The sequence below is a fragment of the Chrysochloris asiatica genome, unplaced genomic scaffold (assembly GCF_000296735.1).
Source record: "Chrysochloris asiatica unplaced genomic scaffold, ChrAsi1.0 scaffold00257, whole genome shotgun sequence".
In the NCBI taxonomy this organism is placed as follows: domain Eukaryota; kingdom Metazoa; phylum Chordata; class Mammalia; order Afrosoricida; family Chrysochloridae; genus Chrysochloris; species Chrysochloris asiatica.
The window spans coordinates 383616-405366 of record NW_006408775.1 but is presented as its reverse complement, the minus strand read 5'-3'; the positions used below and the strand labels follow the sequence as shown (position 1 = coordinate 405366).

Sequence of the window (21751 nt, the reverse complement as noted above, 5' to 3'; positions counted from 1 at the left end):
TCAAAGCCTTCAGTAGAAATTGTTGTTGTTAAGTGTTACCAAGTTGGTTGACTCATAGCAAGCCTGTTTCCACAGCTTTGAATCTTTCTGGGAGCAGAAAGCCTCAGCTTTCTTCTGCAGGGCGGCTGTCGGGCTGGAACCACAGACCTTGTGGTACGCAGTCCAGTGCTTATCATATGGAGCTACTGCGATCCCATCAGTACAGATTATACCTAAACCTAAAGCTTAAAAAACACCACCATGATAAGTAGAGAAAAGGCTGAACTTGTCAAGGGCTTCCATTTATTGGAATTCACAATCAACACCCATGGAAGCAGATTTCAATGAACCAAATGATGTATCTGGCAAACATGCTACAAAAGACCTCTTAAAAATGTTAAAAGGCAAAGTCGTTAATTTGAGGACTAAGTTGCATGTGACCTATGTCATGGCATTTTCATTGTCTCGTGTTGTAGTTGTTAAGTGCCATCAAGCGGATTCCGACTCACACAGACCCTGCAGGGTTTCCTAGGAGCAGCTGGTGAATCTGAACAATTGACCTTGCAGTCCACTGCTTATCCTACAGTGCCACACCAGGGCTCTTTAATCCTCATATGCATGTGAAACCGGACAGCAAATTAGGAAGACTGAAGAATTGATACCTTGGGATTGTGGTTTTGGTAAAGAGTATTGGACTCACAGAACAACAGATGTGTCTTGGAAAAAGTACAGCCAGAATGCTTCTGAGAAGCAGGCATGTGTCAGGGGGAACCAATCACTGAAATAGAGCATCATGCTGTTAACATGGAGGTCAGTGAAAAAGGGGAAGACACTCAACAAGATGGACTGATACAGGAGCGCAATCATCAAGTGACTCTGAGGATGGCGCAGGACTGAGCAGTGTTTGCTCCTGGTGTACATTGTCCCAGGCACAGCCTGGGTGAGTCAATGGCAGCTAATAACAAACAGAAAGTGAGTGACGTTGGATCATTCCAAACCACTGGCTAAGCCCTATTTTGTACCAGGTGTCCAAAACCAACCGACTAACTGTCGCGTGCCAAAGACACCAAGAGGAAGAAGAGAAAGGGATGACTGAGCTTTGGGGGGGAGCCCAGACTCTAGATACATCTCATGGAGTGTGCGCAGCCTCAGGAGCTTAGCTCCTGCCTGGCCCCCTTTAATGGGAGGCTAGGGCAGTGAGGGCTCATCTGGTCCTGTCTCCCTCAGGCTGGGTCATGGACAATCAAGGACAAAGCTGCAGCGTCCACACACTTAGTTGTTAGGTGACAGTAAAGTTTAACAGTCAGAACTAAGTGGAGATGACCCCTGGGGTGCACCGAGTGAGGGACAAGGTGCCTGCCTGGAGGAAGAGCCCTGGGCAGGTCATCCAGACTCCGACCTGAGGAGGTGTGGGCTGGCTCCTAACAGAGTCCATGCCCCCTCATTTCCAGCCTCTTCCCCCCACCCCTCACCCAGTGCTCCTGCAGGGACTGGACAGTGAGGGCTCGGAGAGCAGTAGCCCTGGACAGGTGAGTGGGAGAACTAGGAAGCCTAGGGCTCAGCTCTCTTCTTTGGTCCAGGGGTTCGTCCTCATGGGTGAGTTCAGGTCCCCTCTCCCACTTGGGAGCAAGTATACCCACCTGGCTGGTCACCCAGCTCAGAACTCAGTCCCTCTGCCAGCAGAGCCGGTCACATCTCCCCAGCCCAGCCCCTCTTTGTGACCTTGATTTGGGAGTTGAGTGTGATCCCTCCTGAGACAGACCTTGTCTGACCACCTGTGGTCCAGGGTTGTGGACTCAGAAAGATGTGCGCTGCCCTCCATCCCACAGGCCCTAAAAGCGACACATGAAGGGGGCCTGGTGGGAACCCAGTCCTGGGAGTGGCCTCAGCTGCAGGCTTGAGACCCGACCCCAAGCCACCCCCACCCTGCCCACGCACCCATGTCTGCAGAGGAAGGAGCCGGCCTTGTGTGTTCAGTGACAGCTTTAATGGTTAGGGCTGTCTGTCAGCCCCTCAGCCTCACTGTGAGGCCTGGGCACCACGTGTCAGGAGCACAGAAAGCAGAGCGCGGGTCTTTAGATATTATACATATATGTACATATATACATATATTTCATGTGTACACAGATAGTTTTCTCTCTTGAAAGTATTAAAAAATTGATCAACCCTCAATCTATAAAAAATACCTACTCTACATGATAGAAAAATCTCTCCTCCAAGTTTACACTGATTTACACCCAAGGCTTTCCCCAAAATGTACAATACGAGGCAACATTTTAACTCTGAGTGTGGAAGGTGGGCAGACGCGGGGGGAACGTTCATGTACACTTGTATTTGTACACACGTGTGCACAAACACACGAAGGGGCAGCCAGGCTGTGGCGCGAGTCTTGGTTCCACCCGGAGCGGTCAGCAGGCTCAGGCTGGACGAGGCAGCAGCTACAACAGCCCGGCTCCTCTTCCTCCTGCAAATGTGCCTCAGGGAAGAGAACTGTTTATGACTCAAACCCAGAAGAGGAAGGGCCTGTGGGACCCCGGCTTCCCCAGGCAGCAAGGAGTGGCCCAGGTACAGCAGGAGTCGTTCATGTGCCCAGGTGCCACGGGGGCCAATTTCAGAGCAGAGGGTCTGCTGCTACGCCAAGCCCTCAGGGGGAGCCCCAGTCAGAGCCCCCAGAGAGTTATTGCAGTGACGGGTGCAGCCACTGGTGGTGGGGCCTGTGGGCTTGACCCCGTACCCTGAGTAGTTCAGGGAGAAGGGGCGGGGTGTCTCCCTGACCACTGCACCCATGCGGGGACTGGGCCTGTCCAGGGTGGGCAGACACCACCTTAGGGTGCCTGTGGGGACCCGTTTCTACTCCCTGATGCACCAGAGCCCCTGAGGCCGGGCCAAGGTGGGTGAGTGCAGGAATTGCCCACAGTCTCTGTCCTGCTGGGCAGACATGGACCCCACAGGGCGGCTGCAGGTCCCAGCTCCTCTCCTGCCCTGGCTCCAGGCATTCAGCTGCTGGTCAGCTGCTGGGCCGTGTCCCAGCTGTCGTGTGCGAGGTGTCAGGGGTCCTACTTCACCTCCAGGATGGACGGGTTGGTCTCCATGATGGCCACAATGATGCGGTCGATGTAGTCCTGCAGGCGGAAGTTGATTTCCTCCTGCTTCTGGATGGCCTCCATGAGCTATGGACAGACAGATGGATGGGGTCTGAGGCACAGCCCGGGGACAGGGAGGGCGCCCAGCACCCAGTGTTACCTCATCTCGGGAGACGGAGCTGATCTCTGCGGCCAACGACTCGGAGAAGGAGGTGGAGAAGAGGCTCCGGGCTCCCTGGATGCTCAGGGTGATGACCTGTCCATTCAGCTCCTCATTCTGCTCCTTGAGGCTACGGTTGTCCTGCGGTGACGGAACCGGAACCGTCAGGCCCCGCACAGGCTCCATGCTGCCCTCCCCTGGCTCCCTGGTGTGCCTACCTGCTTCAGCCTTCGCACTTCCTGCTCTAGCTCACTCTCTCGGGTGCGGCTGTGGTATTCCTGAAGGCCGGCACTGCTGCTCCGGCCTCGCCGCTGCTCCGTCTCCAGCTTCAACAGCTGCAGATGCTCTAGTTGTTTCCGCAGGTCCTCGATCAGCTGCAGGGGACAAATGCAGCTCATCACACACTCTCTGACCACCTCTGGGTGGATGAAGACCCCATGTCCCACGACCCACCCTGCAGCCGGTGGCAGCACGCATGTTCATATGCAGGTGCCCTCGGGACCTGGGGAAGGCGGGGGTGAGCGCCACGAGGTGAAGATGACACAATGCTACCGGAGAACAGGGCTGGGTGGCACAACTGGGGTGCTCCTGGCACCCAGAGACAGGCTCTCAGCTGAGATGTCTAAGGCCTGTGGAGAACAGCGGCCGTGGCAGCATGGCCCACCTCCTGCGTGGACTCCTTGTCCTTCTGGAACTGGTGCCGCTCGTGGCTCAGTCTGTCACCCAGCCTTCGTCGGCCCTCCTGCTCCTCACTGAGCCGCAGTGTCAGATCCTCCATCTCATCCAGCAGTTTCTGCTTCTCCTGCAAAGTGAGGGCTTGTCCACTCCAAATGGTGCCCCAAAGCCTAACCCATCACAGCACCTCACCCATCACAGCCCCAGCCCATGGGTCAGTCCACCAGAAGGTGCCCCGAGCCTCACCTCCTCCAAGCGCTCGATGCTGGCCTTCAGGCAGGGTGTGCAGGACCGAAGCTCACCATTCTCCTCGTCTAGCTGCTGCAGCCTGGGACACAGACAAGGCTAGGGGCATGCCGGGGGGCCTCCTGAGGAATCCAGCTGCTCCCTGGAGACCCCACGCCACTGCCTTGACTGACAGGAGCTCCCCCCACGCTCCACGTGGCCCTGCCGCCTGGCTCCCTGCTGCCACACGTGTGCAGTGTCATGTGACCCTGTTTCAGCCTCACCTCCACCCCACCCCCACAGGCCCTGGCGCTCTGGTCCAGGCCACCTCCTGCCCCCGGTCTGGGCGTTTAGACACTCATTTTTCACTCCTGGTGCATTTGCTGAGCAGACAGAAAGCCTTCAGTTCTCAGCTATTTTCTCCTTTAAAATAACACTTGCTAGTTTCCATCATCATCTAAAGCCTACTATAACACTCAAGTGAGACATCTTTCTCACTGCCATCTTCCCTGCCTGGAGCCTGTCCCTGAGGTTGTCCGTTTCTCCTTCTCTTTGCCCCTCCCCCTATCTGCTGCAGATTTGTTGTAGGAGGTGTCACGTGAACAGGCTGAGACCTGTGTCCCGGGGCTACAGTCCATGACAACGTGTTCCCTTGTGACCCTTGTGACGTCTAGTGGGCAGCAGGTGCTGTGAGGCCAAGCTGTATTCCCATCTCTGTCACCCCAGCTCTCAGCTGCCACAGGGGTTTTAGCTCCTAGGTCCCTGCTCCCAGGAAGCACAGGCTTTTTTCTGACTCTCTTCTTGACGCCCCGTGCCCCTCTACTCTGTGACGTCAGCAGCTTCAGGTGGCTCTTGCTGTGTCTCGTGCTCCTGCCCTCAGGCGGGTGGTCCCAGGATGAAGCCCTGCATGCTGCTCTGCACTGTACCCCTTCAGCTCAATACTGAGGACCCGCTGGAGAACCCACTGTCTCCTGGGACTCAGCATGGACCAGCCCCCTCCCTTAGCCACACTGTCACAGGCTCCAAAGGATCATGGGGCACAAGTTGAGGCCACACCTGTGGGACAACAGAGGCCCCTGTGCTGGGCTGACCGGGGCCAGTTCGAGGGTATCACAGGGGCTGGCTAAGCCCAGCCAGCTCAGTTTGTTGGAGAACCTCAGAGACCTGTCCACCCTATGCCCTCCTCCCCTCTGAGCAGGATGCCCCGCCTATCTGGGCTCCAGGTAGGCACTGGCCTCTGGGCTCAGCCCTCCCCTGCAGATCTCCTCCACCCTGCCCTCCTGAAAATGCCAGGAGCTTGGCAAGTCAGACATCTCTTCCCAGTTTGTGCAGGGCAGCACTGGGCATCCCGCTACACTCAACTCAGCCACACAGGCACAGACGTACACCTGAAGACACACCCGTGCACACCTGCACTCACACACACCCTATGGTCAGTGACTGGCTGGAGGGGGCCTGCTCACGTGGACTCCCACCAAATACCTGGGTGGTGGCTGTGAGTTGCCGAGTCACTTCTGACTCACAGTGACCCCCAGAACGAAACACTGCCTGGCCGTGCAGCACCCTCCCAGTCACTGCCAAGCTTCTCCAGGGCCCTCCTGATCACATGGCCCAGTGTGTGAAACAAAGTCTAAGCAACATCAGCTTGGACTTCTCCCAGGACAGCTTTGTTTGTTCTTCTGGAAGTCCACGGTCATTTCCGTATTCTTCACCAACATCATAGTTTAAGTGCATCCGTTCTCCTAGGTCTTCCTCACTCACTGCCCAGCTTTCACATGTGTACGCACTGAAAACACCATGGCTTGGGTCGGGTGCGCCTTAGTCCTCAAACCGACAGCTTTATTCTTCAATACTTTTGAGAGGTCTTTTACAGCCGATTTACCCGATGCAACACATCTTTGATTTCCTGACAGCTGCTTCCATGAGCATTGACGATGGATCCAAGTAAAATGAAAATCTTGACAACTTCAATCTTTTTTACATTTATCATATTGCTTATTGGTCTAGTTATGAGCATTTTTGTTTTCTTTACACTGTGGTGTAATTTGTAGACAAGACTGTAGTCTCTGGTCTTCATTAGTAAGTGCTTCAAGTCCTTCGCTTTCAGCAAGCAAGGTTGTATCATCTGAATATCACAGGTTGTTAATAAGTCTTCCTCTAATCCTGGTGCTGGGCTCTTCATGGAATCTAGCTTCTCAGCACACAGACTGAATACATATGGTAAAAGAATACAGTTCTGGTGCACACCTCTCCTGATTTTGAGCCATTCAGTGTCCCCTTGTTCTGCTCAAATGACTACCTCTTGGTCTATGGACAGGTTCCACATAAGCACAATTAAGTGTTCTGAAAAGCCCATTGTTCACAATGTTATCCATACTTTGTTAAAATCCACACAGTCGAAAGCCTTTACATAGTTCATAATGTATAAGTCAACATCTTTCTGGCATTCTCTTTCAGCTAAGATCTATGTGAACCCAGCACTGACAGCTCTCATTCCACACCCTTTTCTGCATGTGGCTTGAACTTTTGGCAGTTCTGCTGTAATAATTTTTAAGTTATCTTCAGTAAAATTTGATAATTTCTGCATTCTGTTGGGTCACCCTTCTCTGACACGAACACAACTACGGGTCTCTTCCAGTCAGGTGACCACCGAGTTCGGCACAGAGCTGCCTCCAGAGTTGGTCACTTCAGTTTGTTGGGTCACCATTCCTGGAGCTTTGTTTATTGCTGACACAATCAGGGTGGCTCGGATTTCTCCCTTCAGTACCATGGGTGCTTGGTCATAGGCTACCCCTTGAAATGGCTGAACGTCTGCTGGCCAAGTTTTCTTTTGTCCAGTAACTTTGCTGCTTCCTGGTTCGGACCACATAGATGTGAGGTCTTGTGGCACCAGAATGTAAACAAGGGGCCTGGCGGGTGCCCTGGTGAGTGGGACCCTGAAAACCAGGTGCATGAAACCCTAACATAGGGAGTGGTCAGATCCGCCATTCTGCTGGGCTTAAACGAAGCCATCCCAGAGCCAGAAAGGGGCTGGAGCTCACTACCATCAGGAAGGAGGATCCAGGAGTGTGAAGCCTTGATCCAGGCAACAGAGGAGCTGTGACACCCAGGACGGTGCAAGGTGGACAGAAATGGTGATGACAGGAGAACCAAGAGCACAGGACACAGCAGTGGCTTCGCAGCCCACAGGAGGAGCCCAGCTGGCACTTAATGGGGCCGTGACCTAGACTTGCTGGCAGACTGGGGCATCTCTAGGCACCTCATTGGCAGTTCTGTAACCCTTGGGCACGCCCCAGGCCACTGCTGAGCAGACGCTGCCTTGCCTGAAGACCTGTGTCCTGGGTAGTTTCTGACCCTGAATTGTAACCTGTTACTTCCCAATAAACCCCGAGTATTAGCTGTGAGGTCGGTATAACCACTGTGATGGATTATAGAACCCAGCAGAGAAGTAGGAACACCAGGGGAGGGACAGGTGGTGTTAGAATTGGCAAGAACATTTAAAAAGTTGGAGGGTGGAGGCAAATCTGACCTCCCCCGTCTCCTAAGAGCCGCAAAGCTAATGATCTGAATTCTTCTCCCCACTTGTAAAATTAGGGCAGAAGCTACCCCCATGCCATTACTGCACACACACAGACACTTATAATCCACACCCACCACCCATGCACACCTGTATGGACACACCTAGATGCACACACATATGCAGGTACATCTACACATACTCCGCCACATACAGGCATGCCTATGCCCATAGAATCATGTACTCACATGTATACCTGTATACACACATACACAACTAAACACGTAGGCATACCTACACTCACATGCAGACACACCTGTACACACACATTCTTATTCATGCAAACACACACACCCATAGCCACACACAGATGGCACACCCACAACCACATACACAGACAGGCACACTTGCACACATGTACACTCCCCCATAACCACATGTACATGCACACACACTCCCCTATAACATGTACACACATGCATGCACACTCCCTCATAACCACGTGTACACACATGCATGCACACTTGTATACACACACCCCCACTCACACACACATAGGCACACACCTCCCATACTCATGGAGCTTGAGGAAAATCACCCCTGAAGGGGAAGACCCCGAGGACCGACACGCACAACAGCTTAAAGGCCTGTAACAGTAGGACACACTCTTCTGGCAGTGGGCTGTTCCCACTTTGGCAGACCCGCTGTAGACTGGCCCCGAGTGTCTCTATGCAGAGGCACTGCTCACTGCTTTAACTCCCAGGCCTTGGGGATGCATTCTAGGGACAGCAGGCTCAGTTTACACATCCAGATCACATAAGGCTCATTTGACCATTTGTCCCTGGAAAATGAGGTGGATCCTTGTGTTCTAACTGGGGCCTCCGGCCAGGCTCTAAAGCTGTCTTCTACAGTTAGGTGAGCCCTGGATGTGGCTCCACCCCCACCTGGCCTGCAGGCTCTCGATCTCGATGCTCTTCTCCCGCTCCATCCTGCAGAGCAGCTCCCTCTGCTTCCGGGCCTCCTCCAGGACCAGCTCACAGGTCCGCAGCTCCTGTTCCTTCAACTGCTCCTCTAGGGCGTTGGCTCTGCGGAGGCAGATGGGGAAGTGAACCCCTGGGGCAGCGACACTTGGGGAGAACTCCCGATGGCTCTGCTACAAGACCCTGAGTGCCCCGGCAAAGTCGCAATCTCCATAGATCTTGAGTGGGATCTCACCCTGTCCCAGCCCCTTCTGCAGGGAAACTGAGACATAAGAACCAGGAGGGCGGTACATATTCACTGATGACGGTAGACTGAAAGGAGACCTCCCTGGCCAGCGGCAACCCAGCGGCTAGAATGATGTAGGGCTCTGTGCAGTGATACAGGCATCAGCTGACAGAATCTGACAATGAAGTCTGAGCACATGCAGCCTCCCTGTGATCCTGGCATGTTGCCCCCAGGAGGGCAGGTGCTGGAACCCTGAGACGGTTCTTACAGGTCACATGAGAGACAAAGCCTGGCCTACAAGGTCACCGAGTCTGTGGTAGAGCCAGGCTGTGAACCAGGGAACTGATGAGGAGAGCAGGTCCAAAGGCCACTTGGAAGATGCCACGGCAGCTGACAGGATGCACAGGAGGGCCCCCGCCAGCTCCCCCACACTCACCCCAGCCCCCTAACCTGTGCACAAGCTGCAGGTTCTCCTGCCGCAGGCGGCTGTGCTGCTCCCCATTGGCCACACTGTCTTTCTCCAGCTCCAACACCCGCTTCTCCAGGAAGACGACCTGAGAACCAGGTGGAACAGGGAAGGTCCAGCCCCATGAGGACAGAACGCAATAGACTCCGTCTGCTCTTGGAGGCACCCCCCTCCCCATCACTGCAGCCCCCGGGGTAGTCCTGTTGCTGGAGTATGAGGGGCAGGAAGGCCTGATAGCTGTCTAGCAGGAGACAGCTGCCTACAAGGGAGAGGGAAGGAGAGTGGAGATGGGCATGGGAGGCTGACGAGCTCTCAAGAGGGACCCAGGGGAGCAGGACCTGGGGGGAGGGGAGGAAAGGGCACATCAGACAGTGAGGGTCCTCCCAGCCCTGCCTGGGCCCCACCTTGTCAGCAATGGCCTCCTCAATGCCCTCCACGGGGTCGGGGGACAGGGCCTCCAGAGCATCCATGGTCAGGGTCCCAGACTGGTGAAGATGCCTGGGGACAAGCAGCAGGAAGAGGTTCCACAGCAGAAGGCAGGGAGACAGACAGAAGCAGAGCAGAGCGGACAGGGCCCCCCTGCCCCCCACTGGGCTTCCTCAAGTGCTCTTCAGAGTGTGGTAGAAGGCTGACCTTGGCCTGGGCTGGGCTCTGCACAAGGTACTTTGCACTGTGCGGCAATAAAACCTCCAGGCGTCCCCTGAGGCCACAGCCCACACCCCCTAACACCCACAGGGCCTGTTCTCACGTCTGTTCCCCATGGTATCAACAATAGTTCCCGAGGAGGGTTGGACCCCGAAGTCACATTAGACAGCTTCAGTTCCTTTCTTGTTGAGGAAGCGCACATTAAGCGCAGGTTCATCTGAACACGTGTACAGAAACGCAGCCAGCACCTCTGCCAGGGGAGTTTGCTATGCTCGAGGCGGATGCCCGGAACATGGAGATTTACCAGGTCCCATTTAGGATTTTGCTCCAATTGAGCTTAGACATTTTCTAAATCTGAGTTTTCCCCCCAGACACATTCTAAGGAAGAAAGAAGGATGTGATCTTCAGCATGGCTGGGCCAGGTGGTTTGTTCAGTTTCTGGAACTGCAGACCTGAGCGGACCCTTGCTTGCAGGGGGGTGGGGGGAGAGGGAGTGCAACAGGGGTGCCCTGGTGGCACAGGAGAACTCTTGTGACTAACCTGCGGATGTCAGAGGGCACTTGGAACAATTGAGGAGTACTGCCCTCTGTCCACTGTCCGTGTACTTACAGGTCACACCTCTAGCCCAGATCTCCTGACTAGAAGGTCCAGGGGCCTCCACACAGGTAGGAGGACGTGCCAATATGAGAACCCTTATGTCACACCCCACCAAGTCCTTGTCACACAACGGCCTCCTTCTCACAGCTAACTGCAGGTCTTGGGGAGCAGAGCTGCGTGACCCCAGAGCCCACACCCTAGTGTGAGCAGAGAGCTTAACAACTGAGAGAGTGGGGGCAGGAGCGTAAAGGGGTCACCACAGCCTCCAGGGGCTACGGCAAGAGCTCCAGAAGAGAAGAGTAAACAGGGGTCAGGAATCTCCCAGAGCTGAGGGATGCAAGCTCCCAGAGACAAGAGGCACATGGCTTTTCTTGCTCAGAATCATTAATGGGGGAAAGGACTCACATCTGAACCCCAGGGATAATGCGGTTGTTGTTGGATGCCATCAACTCGGTACCACGGCCCAGTCCTGGGCTAACCTCGCAATCGTTGCTACACCTGAGTCCACTGCTGCTGCCACTGTGCCAATCCAACTGGCTGGGGGTCTCCCTCCTTATTCTCCGACTCTCCACTTTATCAAACATGATAGCCTTCTCTAGGGACTGGTCCCTTCTGATAATGTGTCTGAATTATTAGAGATGAAGTCTGGCCATGCTGACTTCTCAGGAACACTCTGGCTGTACTTCTTCCAACACAGATCTTTGGTTCTTTTGGCAACCCATGGCACTTTCAATCTTCTCCTCCAACACCATAACTCAAATGCATCAATTCTTCTACAGGCTTCCTTATTCACTGTCCAACTTTTGCATGCATATGAGGTTATTGAAAATACCATGGCTCGGGTATCTAGTCCTCAAGCTGCCATCTTTTTTTTTTTAAATAAATGTTTTATTGTGAATTATGTGGTAGTTTACATGGGAGAACATTAGTTTTACATTCATCCTATTGTATATCATTTCATTGCCATGGTTACAATCCCCTCCATGCATCATCAACCAACCAAAGGGTATACCCTGCAAGCCTGCTCCCCAGTCGTCAGCACACAACCCCTCTCCCTTCCTGAGTCCAGAGTCCCTAGCCGCACCATCTCTCCATGTCATCGTCTCTGCCTCCATCTCAGGCATCACTGCTTCTCTGGGTAGGGTCCCACACTCCGCTCTTTTCCCTTGATGGTCCCAGGGACCTCAGCTCCTAGACTGCAAAGTCAATCATTCCCTTCCCTTTGCTACAAAACATCTATATTTCCAACCCTCACAATCAGTCCTGATAACAATTATTCACTATTATATCACAAGAGACCCATCCGCATCTCCTTTGATCAGACTGGACTGGATACTACTCAGTGGAGATCCTACCTTCCTCCGCACCCTCTGGATCTAGGCTCCCTCATGAAAGCTTGTAAGCCAGTCACTTCTTGCCTTTGTAGCCCCGCCCCACCCCACCCCCATTTTGGGTAGCCAATGTTCAAGTTGCCCATCCCTGTCTACTCTGTGTATGGAGGGGGTGGGAATGATCCTCGCTGTAAAGAATGGTTCCCTCTTTTGAGCCACTGCATCCCATAGGTGTAGGTCAAGTTCATCAAATTGTTATCAGATTACGCTTTTTTTTCCTCTTCTAGTTGAGCTCTGATCATCCAGTCACTGAAGCCAGGTCAACTGGGAATTATATCTGCAAGTGTGGGTGTTCTTGTGCATATGCCCTCTCTTCTTATCAGCTGCACGCTTCACTCTCCACTTTAGTCCTCTGTGGCCATGTCAATGACTCTGGGCCCAAGAGTCCCCAGGTCTTGCCACACTGCTGGCCAACCAGGTCTCTATCCAGGTTCGCAGGAGTCAACTGAACATTGTAGGGCTTAGCTTGCAGCTTCATTGCTGTTTTTCCCTCACTTTCCCCTTATCTGTGACAAACATGGTCACCACTCGGAGCATGTATTCCCACTGAGTCTTAGTCTTGGAAGGGGACTTGCCCTGAGGGGACCTGACCACGTGCTTGATGTCTCCTGGGTGAGCAACCTGTTTCTTCTTGTCCTCCCATCTTCTTTTGACGCTTTCTGCATCATTCAATAATTTGCCCAGAGGATCCTTAAATATCACAAGTTGAGGATGGAATTTTGTCTTCAGTTACCTCAGTTTGAGAAATGCTGAGCAAGTTCTTCCCTTCTGCTTTTCTAACTCTAGGTCTTGGCACATTTCATTATAATATTTGACTTGGCCTTCTCAAGCTGACCTTTGAAATGTTCTGTTCAGCTCTTGTACCTCCTCACTTCTTCCATTTGCTTTAGCATCTCTATGCTGGAGAGCAAGTTTCAGAGTCTCTTCTGACATTTTGGTCTTTTCCTTCTTTCTTCTCTTCTCAATGACTTTGTTTTCTTCCTGTTTGATGTTCTTGATCTCATCCCACAATGCTTCTGGTCTTTGGTCTTTAGTGTCGAATACATCAAATCTGTTCTTCGGATGATCTCTACATCTAGGTAGGATAGACTCAAGGTCATACTTTGGCTCTCATGGACTTGTTTCCATCGTCTTCAGCTTCAGCCTGAATCTGTATATGAGCAATGGATCTGTTCCACAGTCTGCTCCCACCCTTACTTTGGCTGGTGATAAGTAGCTCTGGTAGTGGAGTGGTTATGAATCGGGCTGCGAATCTCAAGGTCAGCAGTTCGAAACCACCAGCTTTTCCATGGGAGAAAGATGAGGCTTTCTGCTTCTGTGAAAATTTAAAGCCTCGGAAACCCTGTACAGGATTGCTACAAGTCGGAACCGACTCCACGGCACATAACCACCACCACCATGGAGCTTTTCCACTGATGTAGTCAATTCAATTTCTGTGTGAGGTCCACGTGTATAGTCATCGTTTATGGTGTTTAAGAAAGGTAATTGTAATGAAGGAAATCTTGCAAAAATCTGTCATGCGTTCTCCAGCCTGGTTTCCATCCCCAAGGCCGTAGTTTCCACCGACTGCTCCTTCCTCTTTGTTTCCAACCTTTGCATTCCAATCACCAGCAATTATCAATACACCTTGACTGCATGGTTGATCAATTTCAGACTGAAGAAGTTGGTAGAATTCTTCAATCTCATCCTCACTGGCTTTAGTGGTTGGTGTGTAGACTTGACTAATGGTGGTATTAACTGCTCTTTCTTGTAGGCATATAGATATCACCCTATCACACACAGCGCTGTATTTCATGACTGATCTTGGTATGCTCTTTTTAATGATGAATATGACGCCATTCCTCTTCAATTTGGCATTCCCGGCAGAGTAAACCACATGATTATTAGATTCAAAATGGCCAGTACCAATCCATTTCAGCTCACTAATGCCTAGGATATAGATGTTTATACGTTCCATTTTATTTTAGATCATTTTCAATTTTCCTAGATTCATACTTCAAACAGTCTATGTTCTGATTATTCGTGGATTTGTACAGCTGTTTCCCTTCCTTTTGAGTTGTGCCCCATCAGCAAATGAAAACTCCGAGGGCTTTACCCCATTCGTGTCGTCACGGTCAACTCTACTCTGCGGAGGCGGCTCCAGCAGTCGCATTCTGAGGTGCTCATCTTCCGGCACTATCTCTGACAATACTCTGATGCTTGTCATCATGTTTCAATAGTCGATATTCTGGTGCTGACAGTGTTCCACTGCTAGTCATAAAGTTTTCAGTGATTACATATTCGGAAGTAGTCTATCTTCATCTGGAAGCTCAGCTGAAACCTGTGCACTGTGGGTGCTCCTGCTGGGGTTTAAAATACCCGTGGCATAGCTTCTAGAATCACAAGCCACCACAGTATGACAAAGTGACACACCCTATATGCTTCCAAGAAAGGAAAGCTGTCACAAACACCAGGCATGAGAAAGCCCCTCAGGTTAGCCCCAAAGGAGATGATGATCTTTGCTCGGAGCTCCATGCAGGGAAGTACCCACCCTTTGCAACAAGCAAGGCCTCCAAGATTTATCTCCCACACACAGCATTTCTTATGAGAAGATGGGCTATAGCAACAACAGAGTGGGACTGAGAAGGGAGATGGGGTACAGGAAGCCCCCATGGCTATGGCATGAAGCAAACCCAGAGCCAAGAGGAGGTGTGGGGTTCCAACAAAGGGGCTATGAGAGGGGCCACTGGCATCAGAGTGAAGGCAGTGAGCATGGCTGGAGGCAAGGAGGAGCGATGTGAAGTGCCATGAACTACAATGGAGGGAGGGAGGAGGGAAGCAGGCTGTCCTCTTTCAGACAAGAACCCTGAGAAGCATCTAACAGTGAGAGGTGAGGGAAGGAACACATCAGGGGTCATGGAGGAATCTTGTATTAGCACCCTCGTCACAGGGCAGAGGCAGCTCTGGAATGTGCTGACTTCTCTGACTGCCCCCCTAACATGCTCCCCCACCCCTCAACGAGAAACTCTGGCGACAGCGTTGTTGTTAATGCTGACTCATACCAAGGAGTGGCTGCTGGGTCTGAACTGCGGGCCTTGCAGTTAGCAGTCCAGTACTTACCCTACAGTACCACATCAGGACTCATGGCACACCGTAGACCCAATAAATAAGGAATGCTTGAAGGCTTCAGCTACACATCCCAGCCACAAGCCCTGGTTCAAAACCAAGTCCTGGGAAACAGTTCCTACGCTGGTTCCCTCAAATTGTTTCAATTTCCAAACGCTAGGAAAGAATTTTTAGTTTTCTTAAACACCTAGAGAAGACTACATTCTAAATGCTCTTTGAAAGGCTCTACTGGATAATAGAGTCAGGAGAACATTCTTCAATAAACAGTAAAGTTTTTTGCCTACCTTGCAACCTTCTTGCTGGAAAGTCGCCTTGTTGGGCTGCACAAAACCAACATAAACAGGAAAACAGTATCAGACAAGGAAGAGATATGGGGGGAGGGGAGGAGTCACTCTGTCCAGTAGTGCAGACAGGCATGCAGCACCTGGTACCCCAGGCAAGCCCCATGAACAGAACCCCATCGGACGGCATTCAAGGCAAGAAGCGGCCCAGAGTCTCACTCAAGGCCTCCTGGACACCATATCGTATCCCCAACAACGCCTTCCCCTGGGACTGGAACCCGACCTCAGTTCAGCGGCTGTCCCCACTGCCTGGGCCAATGTTGCTGTCATTTTTAAGCACCATCGAGTCCGTTCCGTATAGGATTTCCAAGGAGTGGCCGATGGTTTTGAACCATCACCTTGAGGTTCACAGCGACCTTGAGGTCTAGTACTTACCCTATCGTCACAGGAGGCCAATATCATGTCCCAAGTGCTTTGTGCTCCAATGCCAAGCCACATCGCCACCTTCCCAACACAAAGCCACCAGAGGGCCCACCACAGTGAAAGAGACAAGGGCCTGCCATGATTCCTCACACTGACCAGAAACTTGAAACACATTTCCTCCACCACTGCAAGGCAGAACCTGGTCAGCTACACCTGGCCCTTCTCATTGACCATTTCTAGAGGCAAACAATGCCAAACTTAACTTAGTTCTGATTTCTGATGCCCAAAGTTATTTTCCAATTTAACAATAAATTATTACCTCAACTTATGAAAGCATTCCCATCCCCTAACACAAGGAGTCACTGCCCCACCCTTAGCAGCAGCCACACTACAATCCTCTCCAGCTTGCTTGTCTCAAACACACCTTTGATGCTCTCTAAGGCACAGAAGGAATCTATCTGGGGATCAGTTATCATCAATTCATTTCCTCTCAGCTCCACTCCTGCCTGCTCTGTGGAAAGGGATCTGAGCCCTTTACTGTTCCTCTGTGATACTAAATGTTCTCAGCAGAGGGCGCTGGAGAGACAGTTCAGGAGGCAGGCTCTTTTCCTGGTCCAGGGATGCTCCATGGCCGGGTCAGCCTGGTAGCACCCACATCAGCAGCGTTCCCAGCGACTCCCTGGGGGTCTTGTAATGTGGTGCCTGTGCTGAGACCCTCCCTGTGAACAGCTTTCCCTGCAACCTGGAGAGCACGATTCTAGGAGTCCAGTAGCAGAGCACACAGTAGTGGCTCGGCCACACTGCTGAGGCTCCAGCTCAGGGTTGGGCGTGGTAGCTGTTCCTTAGAGGGTTACTGCTGAATGCTCTAGAACTTTATTTCTGACAGACCCATGCGTCATTCCTCCAATCCTGTTAAAAATTAGCAATTCTCTACATTACTGCTTCTCTGCTCAAACTCCGGCACATTCTCCTCTCCTGACTCCGCCCTAAGATGAATCTGAGTCCACCCTGACACACTCAAGACTTGTTTGGCTCCCCACCAGCCCTCAGGGTCTGTGCTTCTGGGTGAGCAAGACAAATGCCTCCAGAAAAGCCTCAGGTGTCCAGAATCTTAACGGTTGTCTGCGTGTCTCTGAGACTCACAAGGTAGACGCTGCACCTGATGCCAAAGCTTTTGGATACGATACAGCTGGATCAAGTCACCTTCTGTTACTACAAATTACAACCGTATCCTTGGATTTGAGGCAATTCCAAGGCAAAAGGCAGGCAGGACTTGGCGCTCCTCAGTCCAGCATTCGGGGTATGGGTGGGATTTGGTGGAGTTTCTCTCTTAGGGGCAGGCCTGCAGCTGGCCACTCTCAGTCATAAAGCGATGCAGAGATGGCCACATCACCTTGGGGCAAGTTTGTGAAGTGAAAACAAGTACTTCTGTGATCAAGGACTTAGAGACTGAGGAGAGGCGCTACCCCTCCAGGCTGCTTTCAGGTACGAAGACAACACACCTGTAAGTAACCCTGTGCTCAGTCATGGGCAAGTCCACCCAGGGGAAGGACCAATGGCCCCTCAGGACACGCTTGGGAAGCCTGCACAGTAGGGAGAAAAGCTGAGGGTCTCCGCAGTCACCAGGTGCTGAAACCCCCAGAGGCCCACTTGAGGGCGCTAGCTCCATTCTCAGCAAGGCTACTGGGGCCTAATGTTCCATCACCCTCCCTCAAGGACTCTGCCAAGCCCGTTCACTGTCCTGTCCACTGTCCTCCCCGAGCTCCTCTGCTGACCACAGTCTGGCTCCATCCTGTCCTTGTACCATGGTGCTGCAGGACAGGAGCTGACGGAAGGACGCCAAACACCCTGGAATGGGAGACAGGTCTGGCAGGGCCGAGGCTGAGGGGCTCACTGAGGACCAGCGGGACAGAATCGTGCACCTGGCACGCAGCTTTGAAAGGACCCAGAACATGTTGGCACCACAATGCCTTCCCTCCAGCCCGGGCCGTAGGACAAGTGCCACCTCAGTCTTTTCTCACTGGGGCCAGCAGTGTTCCAGTCACAAGTCAGCAAACACAGAGACCTGTAGCTGGGACCTGTGATGTCTGCCTCCATTTGGAGCCTTGGTTTACACTGGGCACGGGGAACAGAAACGAGATGAAGAGCTGGAGAAGAGACCCATGGGGCGACAGAGGCGTGTACCAAGGTCAGTAACAGCTACAGTCCTACCAGCCATCGAGTCCAAGGCAGCCTCGGAAACGCACCTGGGGACACAGTGCGCTCCTGAGAGCCAAGCACACCCCCACTTTAGAGGCCACACCATATGTTGGGTTCCTGTCTCAGGAAATCTCAGGAACAGGGAACATCGTGACTCAGGGTCCACATCTCACAACGGGTCTCCTGACAGTGAAGACTGCCTCCTCCCACGGGGTACAGTAGGTCAGATGGCCGCATGCACAGGGACAGGGGCGGCGGGTCGCAGGCACCATGGCATGCAGGGGACCAGGCAGCACAAAGACGCTCCAAGGCTCCTGTCCTCTCACCTATTCCTCTCAAGGTCACTCAGGCGGGCAGAAAGGTCCTCAAGGCGGTTGATTTGTTTGTGGCACTGGCTACAGTAAAACTCAAAGGCCTCATCAGTGAGGATGCTGTGCAGTTTGGCAGCAAGCGGGCCGGAGCTGGAGCGGTGAGAAGTCAGTTCAGGAGAGACATCTCCTCCTGGAAGCGCTGGTGCCCAGCTTCACAGCTGACTCCTTGGCCTCAGCAGGTGAGACACACCAGTACAGCCCAAGGGTCAGCGCAGACCTGATCTCCTGGCCCCCGTCAGATGCTTAGAGAAAGGAAGTCCTGCCCAGAGTGTCGCCATAAAGCCACATGGGTATGGTGCCAAGTGGGACCACCCATGCCCAGCAGCAGCGCCATAACCACCAGAGTCAGAGGCGGTGTGCACTCAACTGGCCCATGTGATGGGGTTTAGAAGTGGGCTCTGCCTGCTGAACTACCAAGAACCCAGGGAGCCTGGTCTGGGGTGCTGGGTCCTAAGGCTTTGGGGAGCTAATGCGGAGGCTTGATTTAAGGAAAGGCTGAAAGCAACAGGCAGTAAAGGGAAGAGAGGTGAGTCCTGTGAAGTGATGCGGCTGCAGTCGCTGTTGTGAAACCACGTGCGTGATGTGTGAATTCACAACTGATGGCCTGCTCTGTAAGCCTCCACAATTCACAATACAAGCTCCGCCTCATAGTGACCCTGCGGCATAGCATCTTCATGGGAGCAGAAAGCCTCATCTTCCTCCCACAGAACTGCTGGTAGTTTCGAACTGTTGACCATGAGATGAGCCACTATGCTACCAGAGCTCCTTCTACTCAAACATAAATCCACAGATCTGGAATGTGATTTACTTAACTAATATCAAATAAAGTAAGTTCTCTCTTACCAACACATGCAGCAGGCAAAGGCCTAGGGAGGCTGCAGGCTGTTACCTGGGGGTGAGCAGGGTGGGGTCGCTGCAGCGGTCTTCCCCATCACACAGGGCTTCTGGGGACAGGCCGCCCTCGCTGCCCTCACCATAGTCCTCAAAGTGCTCCTCACCACCGATGACTGTGACGATGGGTGGGTTGTGTGGGTGGGGTCTGCAAGGGCAGAGCGGAAGAGAGAACAGTGAGCAAGTCCACTGCCATAGAAGCGCCTGCCAGCAGACCAGGGCCACGCTCAGCTGTGGTTTCACACGCTCTGGTCCATGATGCGTCCTGCACATCTGTGTCCATCAGCCACACTTCCAGGGCAAACACCCGCCAGGCCTCTGTGCTCAGGGATGGCTGGCTCTCACAGCTGCCAAGTGGGAGCTCAAGGGCAGACTTGCCCTTCTCACCGGCTATTTCCTCTGCAGAGCAGAATGGTGGGCCAGGGGCCAGTGTGGCCACAGGATGCTCAGAACAGTGGTCAACAGGGTCACCATTTCCTGCCAGCAGAGGCTGAACCAACCTCAGCAATTAGCCTGCAGCAACAGACACAGCTGTGATGCTGGCAGCTGCCCTCACCAGGACCCAATGAAGACACATGACCCCCATCCAGAGCAAAGACCAGTGCCAACAGAGAAGAGGGGCTTGCATTTGATGAGGACTCGAAGGGAGGCAGGTGAGTCATGAGACTGAGCCCTGTTGTCACCCACGGCACCTTCACCTCCTAGCAAACCTCCAGCTGCACACGCAGCTATGGCACCAAGGCTGGGACACACCATGCTTGCTCGTTGGCAGTCTTTCCCTTCTTACACAGCGAGTATTTTGAAACAGGTGAGACTAGCTCTGTTCTTTCTGATTTGGGGTTTATTTTATCACCACACCTAGATCCCAGGAGAGAAAATGCCTGAGTGGAGGCAGGTATGGTAGAGGACGCTTCTAGGGCCCAGAGAAAGCCCATCTGCCACCCCTGCCCCAGGGCAGCTCCCGAAATGTTGCAAGGGAGGGTACCTTCTGACAGGGGATGTGGAGAAAGGCCCCCGAGCCCCCCACCCCACCCTATTGGTGAAGGTGACAGTGATCTGGAATGGACAGAGGCAGTGGCTACAGAATGCTGAGTGGAGTAAAGTGTCGCTTTAAAGAAGGAGGGAATGAATAAAAGACGATTCCAGGCCCAGCTGGCTTCCCAGCAAACTCTCCTGAGAGTTAGGGAAGAAAACGCCTCGTGGGATAAGCCAGCAGAGAGCAGGAGCAGGGAGGGTACATCACCCTTCTTGTGAGGTCACCCCACTCGAACCATGCAGAATGGAGCATCGCGTGTGGTCGTTGAGTGTGAACGGGGAATGGACACGCCGAGGGCACGGGCCAGCAGGACAGCACACTGCTGGTGTTCCCTGTGACCTATAGAGCTGTCCCAGAGAGCAGAGCAGCTCCACTCGTAAGCCCCCAGCACCAGCTGTCCAAATGCTGGCCAGCAGTCCGGGGAGTTCAGAGACTGTGGACTACGAACGCGATCGGAACCCTGAGGAGTGAAGTCAGGTGGGAGGGGACACGAGCCTCGGGGGACCAGGACACCTGGAGGAGCGACGGCCTACACAGCCGAAGGTCTCAGACTCTTGGCTTCAGCCTGGAAAATCAGCAAGCTGTGACTTGGGACACGTGCACCTGCCTGCAGTGTGCTACAGTCAGAAAAGGCAAACCCACGAACTCTGTGCCCACACCCCAGCTGTGTTCCACGGGTGCAGCCCCTCCTGGACACGGCCAGTCCACCAACGGGGCCTCACATGGGAGCCTGACACAGTTCTGGGAGGGAGGGACACTGTTGTCTGTTTGTAAAAAGACTGCACCTCTCACCTACAGGTCCCTCTCTCCCTGCCAGGTCAACAGCCCACCTGGTGCAGCGGGAAGAGGTTAGAGGCAGGCAGCTAGGTATGGGCTGAGCTTGGACTGGGTGTGCCACGTGACCATGCACACAGGTCAGCACCCTGGCTGTGGGACGGACCTGCCAGGGAGCAGCAGTAGGGCGCCGGGGTCAGGTTCCTCCACAGTATCCAGGCACTCGGAGGGCACGGCGGAGCCGCCCGCACTGTCGGCATCAGCCTCGTGCTGCACCAGGGTGCTCGTGTCCTCATCCGTGAAGGTCTCACACTCGCTGTAGGTGCTCTCGGAGCCCATGTATGCACTGTCTGTCACCTCCGTGGCCTAGGAGAGAGGGATGAACGTGAAAAATCAGCACATGTCATAGCAGAACCCTCTCACTCTATGAATCAGCATGTGCTCAACACTGAGAATGGGGGGGTGTGCTTTTAAGTTAAAGCGGCTGTGTGACCCCACTCTGTGGTGTGACCCCAGTCTCTGTGGTGTGATTCCACTCTCTGTGGTGTGACTCCACTCTCTGCGGTGTGACCCCACTCTCTGTGGTGTGACCCCACTCTGTGGTGTGACTCCACTCTCTGTGGTGTGACCCTACTCTCTGTGGTGTGACCCCACTCTCTGTGGTGTGACCCCACTCTCTGTGGTGTGACTCCACTCTCTGTGGTGTGACCCTACTCTCTGCGGTGTG

General features: G+C 53.2%; 1 protein-coding gene across 1 annotated transcript in view; it reads right to left on the bottom strand.

Moving 5' to 3' along the window:
• Positions 1–3035: 3035 nt before the first annotated feature.
• RAB11FIP3 (RAB11 family interacting protein 3 (class II)) overlaps positions 3036–21751 on the bottom strand; it is a 27256-nt gene continuing 8540 nt past the window's right edge. Inside the window, exons 3-14 of the mRNA XM_006873833.1 lie at positions 21191–21390; positions 19213–19362; positions 18279–18413; positions 15334–15369; positions 9716–9809; positions 9296–9399; positions 8584–8724; positions 4144–4225; positions 3887–4024; positions 3441–3596; positions 3223–3363; positions 3036–3149 (exon numbers count right to left, since the gene is read on the bottom strand). Coding sequence (XP_006873895.1) covers positions 3036–3149; positions 3223–3363; positions 3441–3596; positions 3887–4024; positions 4144–4225; positions 8584–8724; positions 9296–9399; positions 9716–9809; positions 15334–15369; positions 18279–18413; positions 19213–19362; positions 21191–21363 — 1464 coding nt within the window. The 5' untranslated portion in view covers positions 21364–21390. The remainder of the gene's footprint in view (positions 3150–3222; positions 3364–3440; positions 3597–3886; positions 4025–4143; positions 4226–8583; positions 8725–9295; positions 9400–9715; positions 9810–15333; positions 15370–18278; positions 18414–19212; positions 19363–21190; positions 21391–21751) is intronic.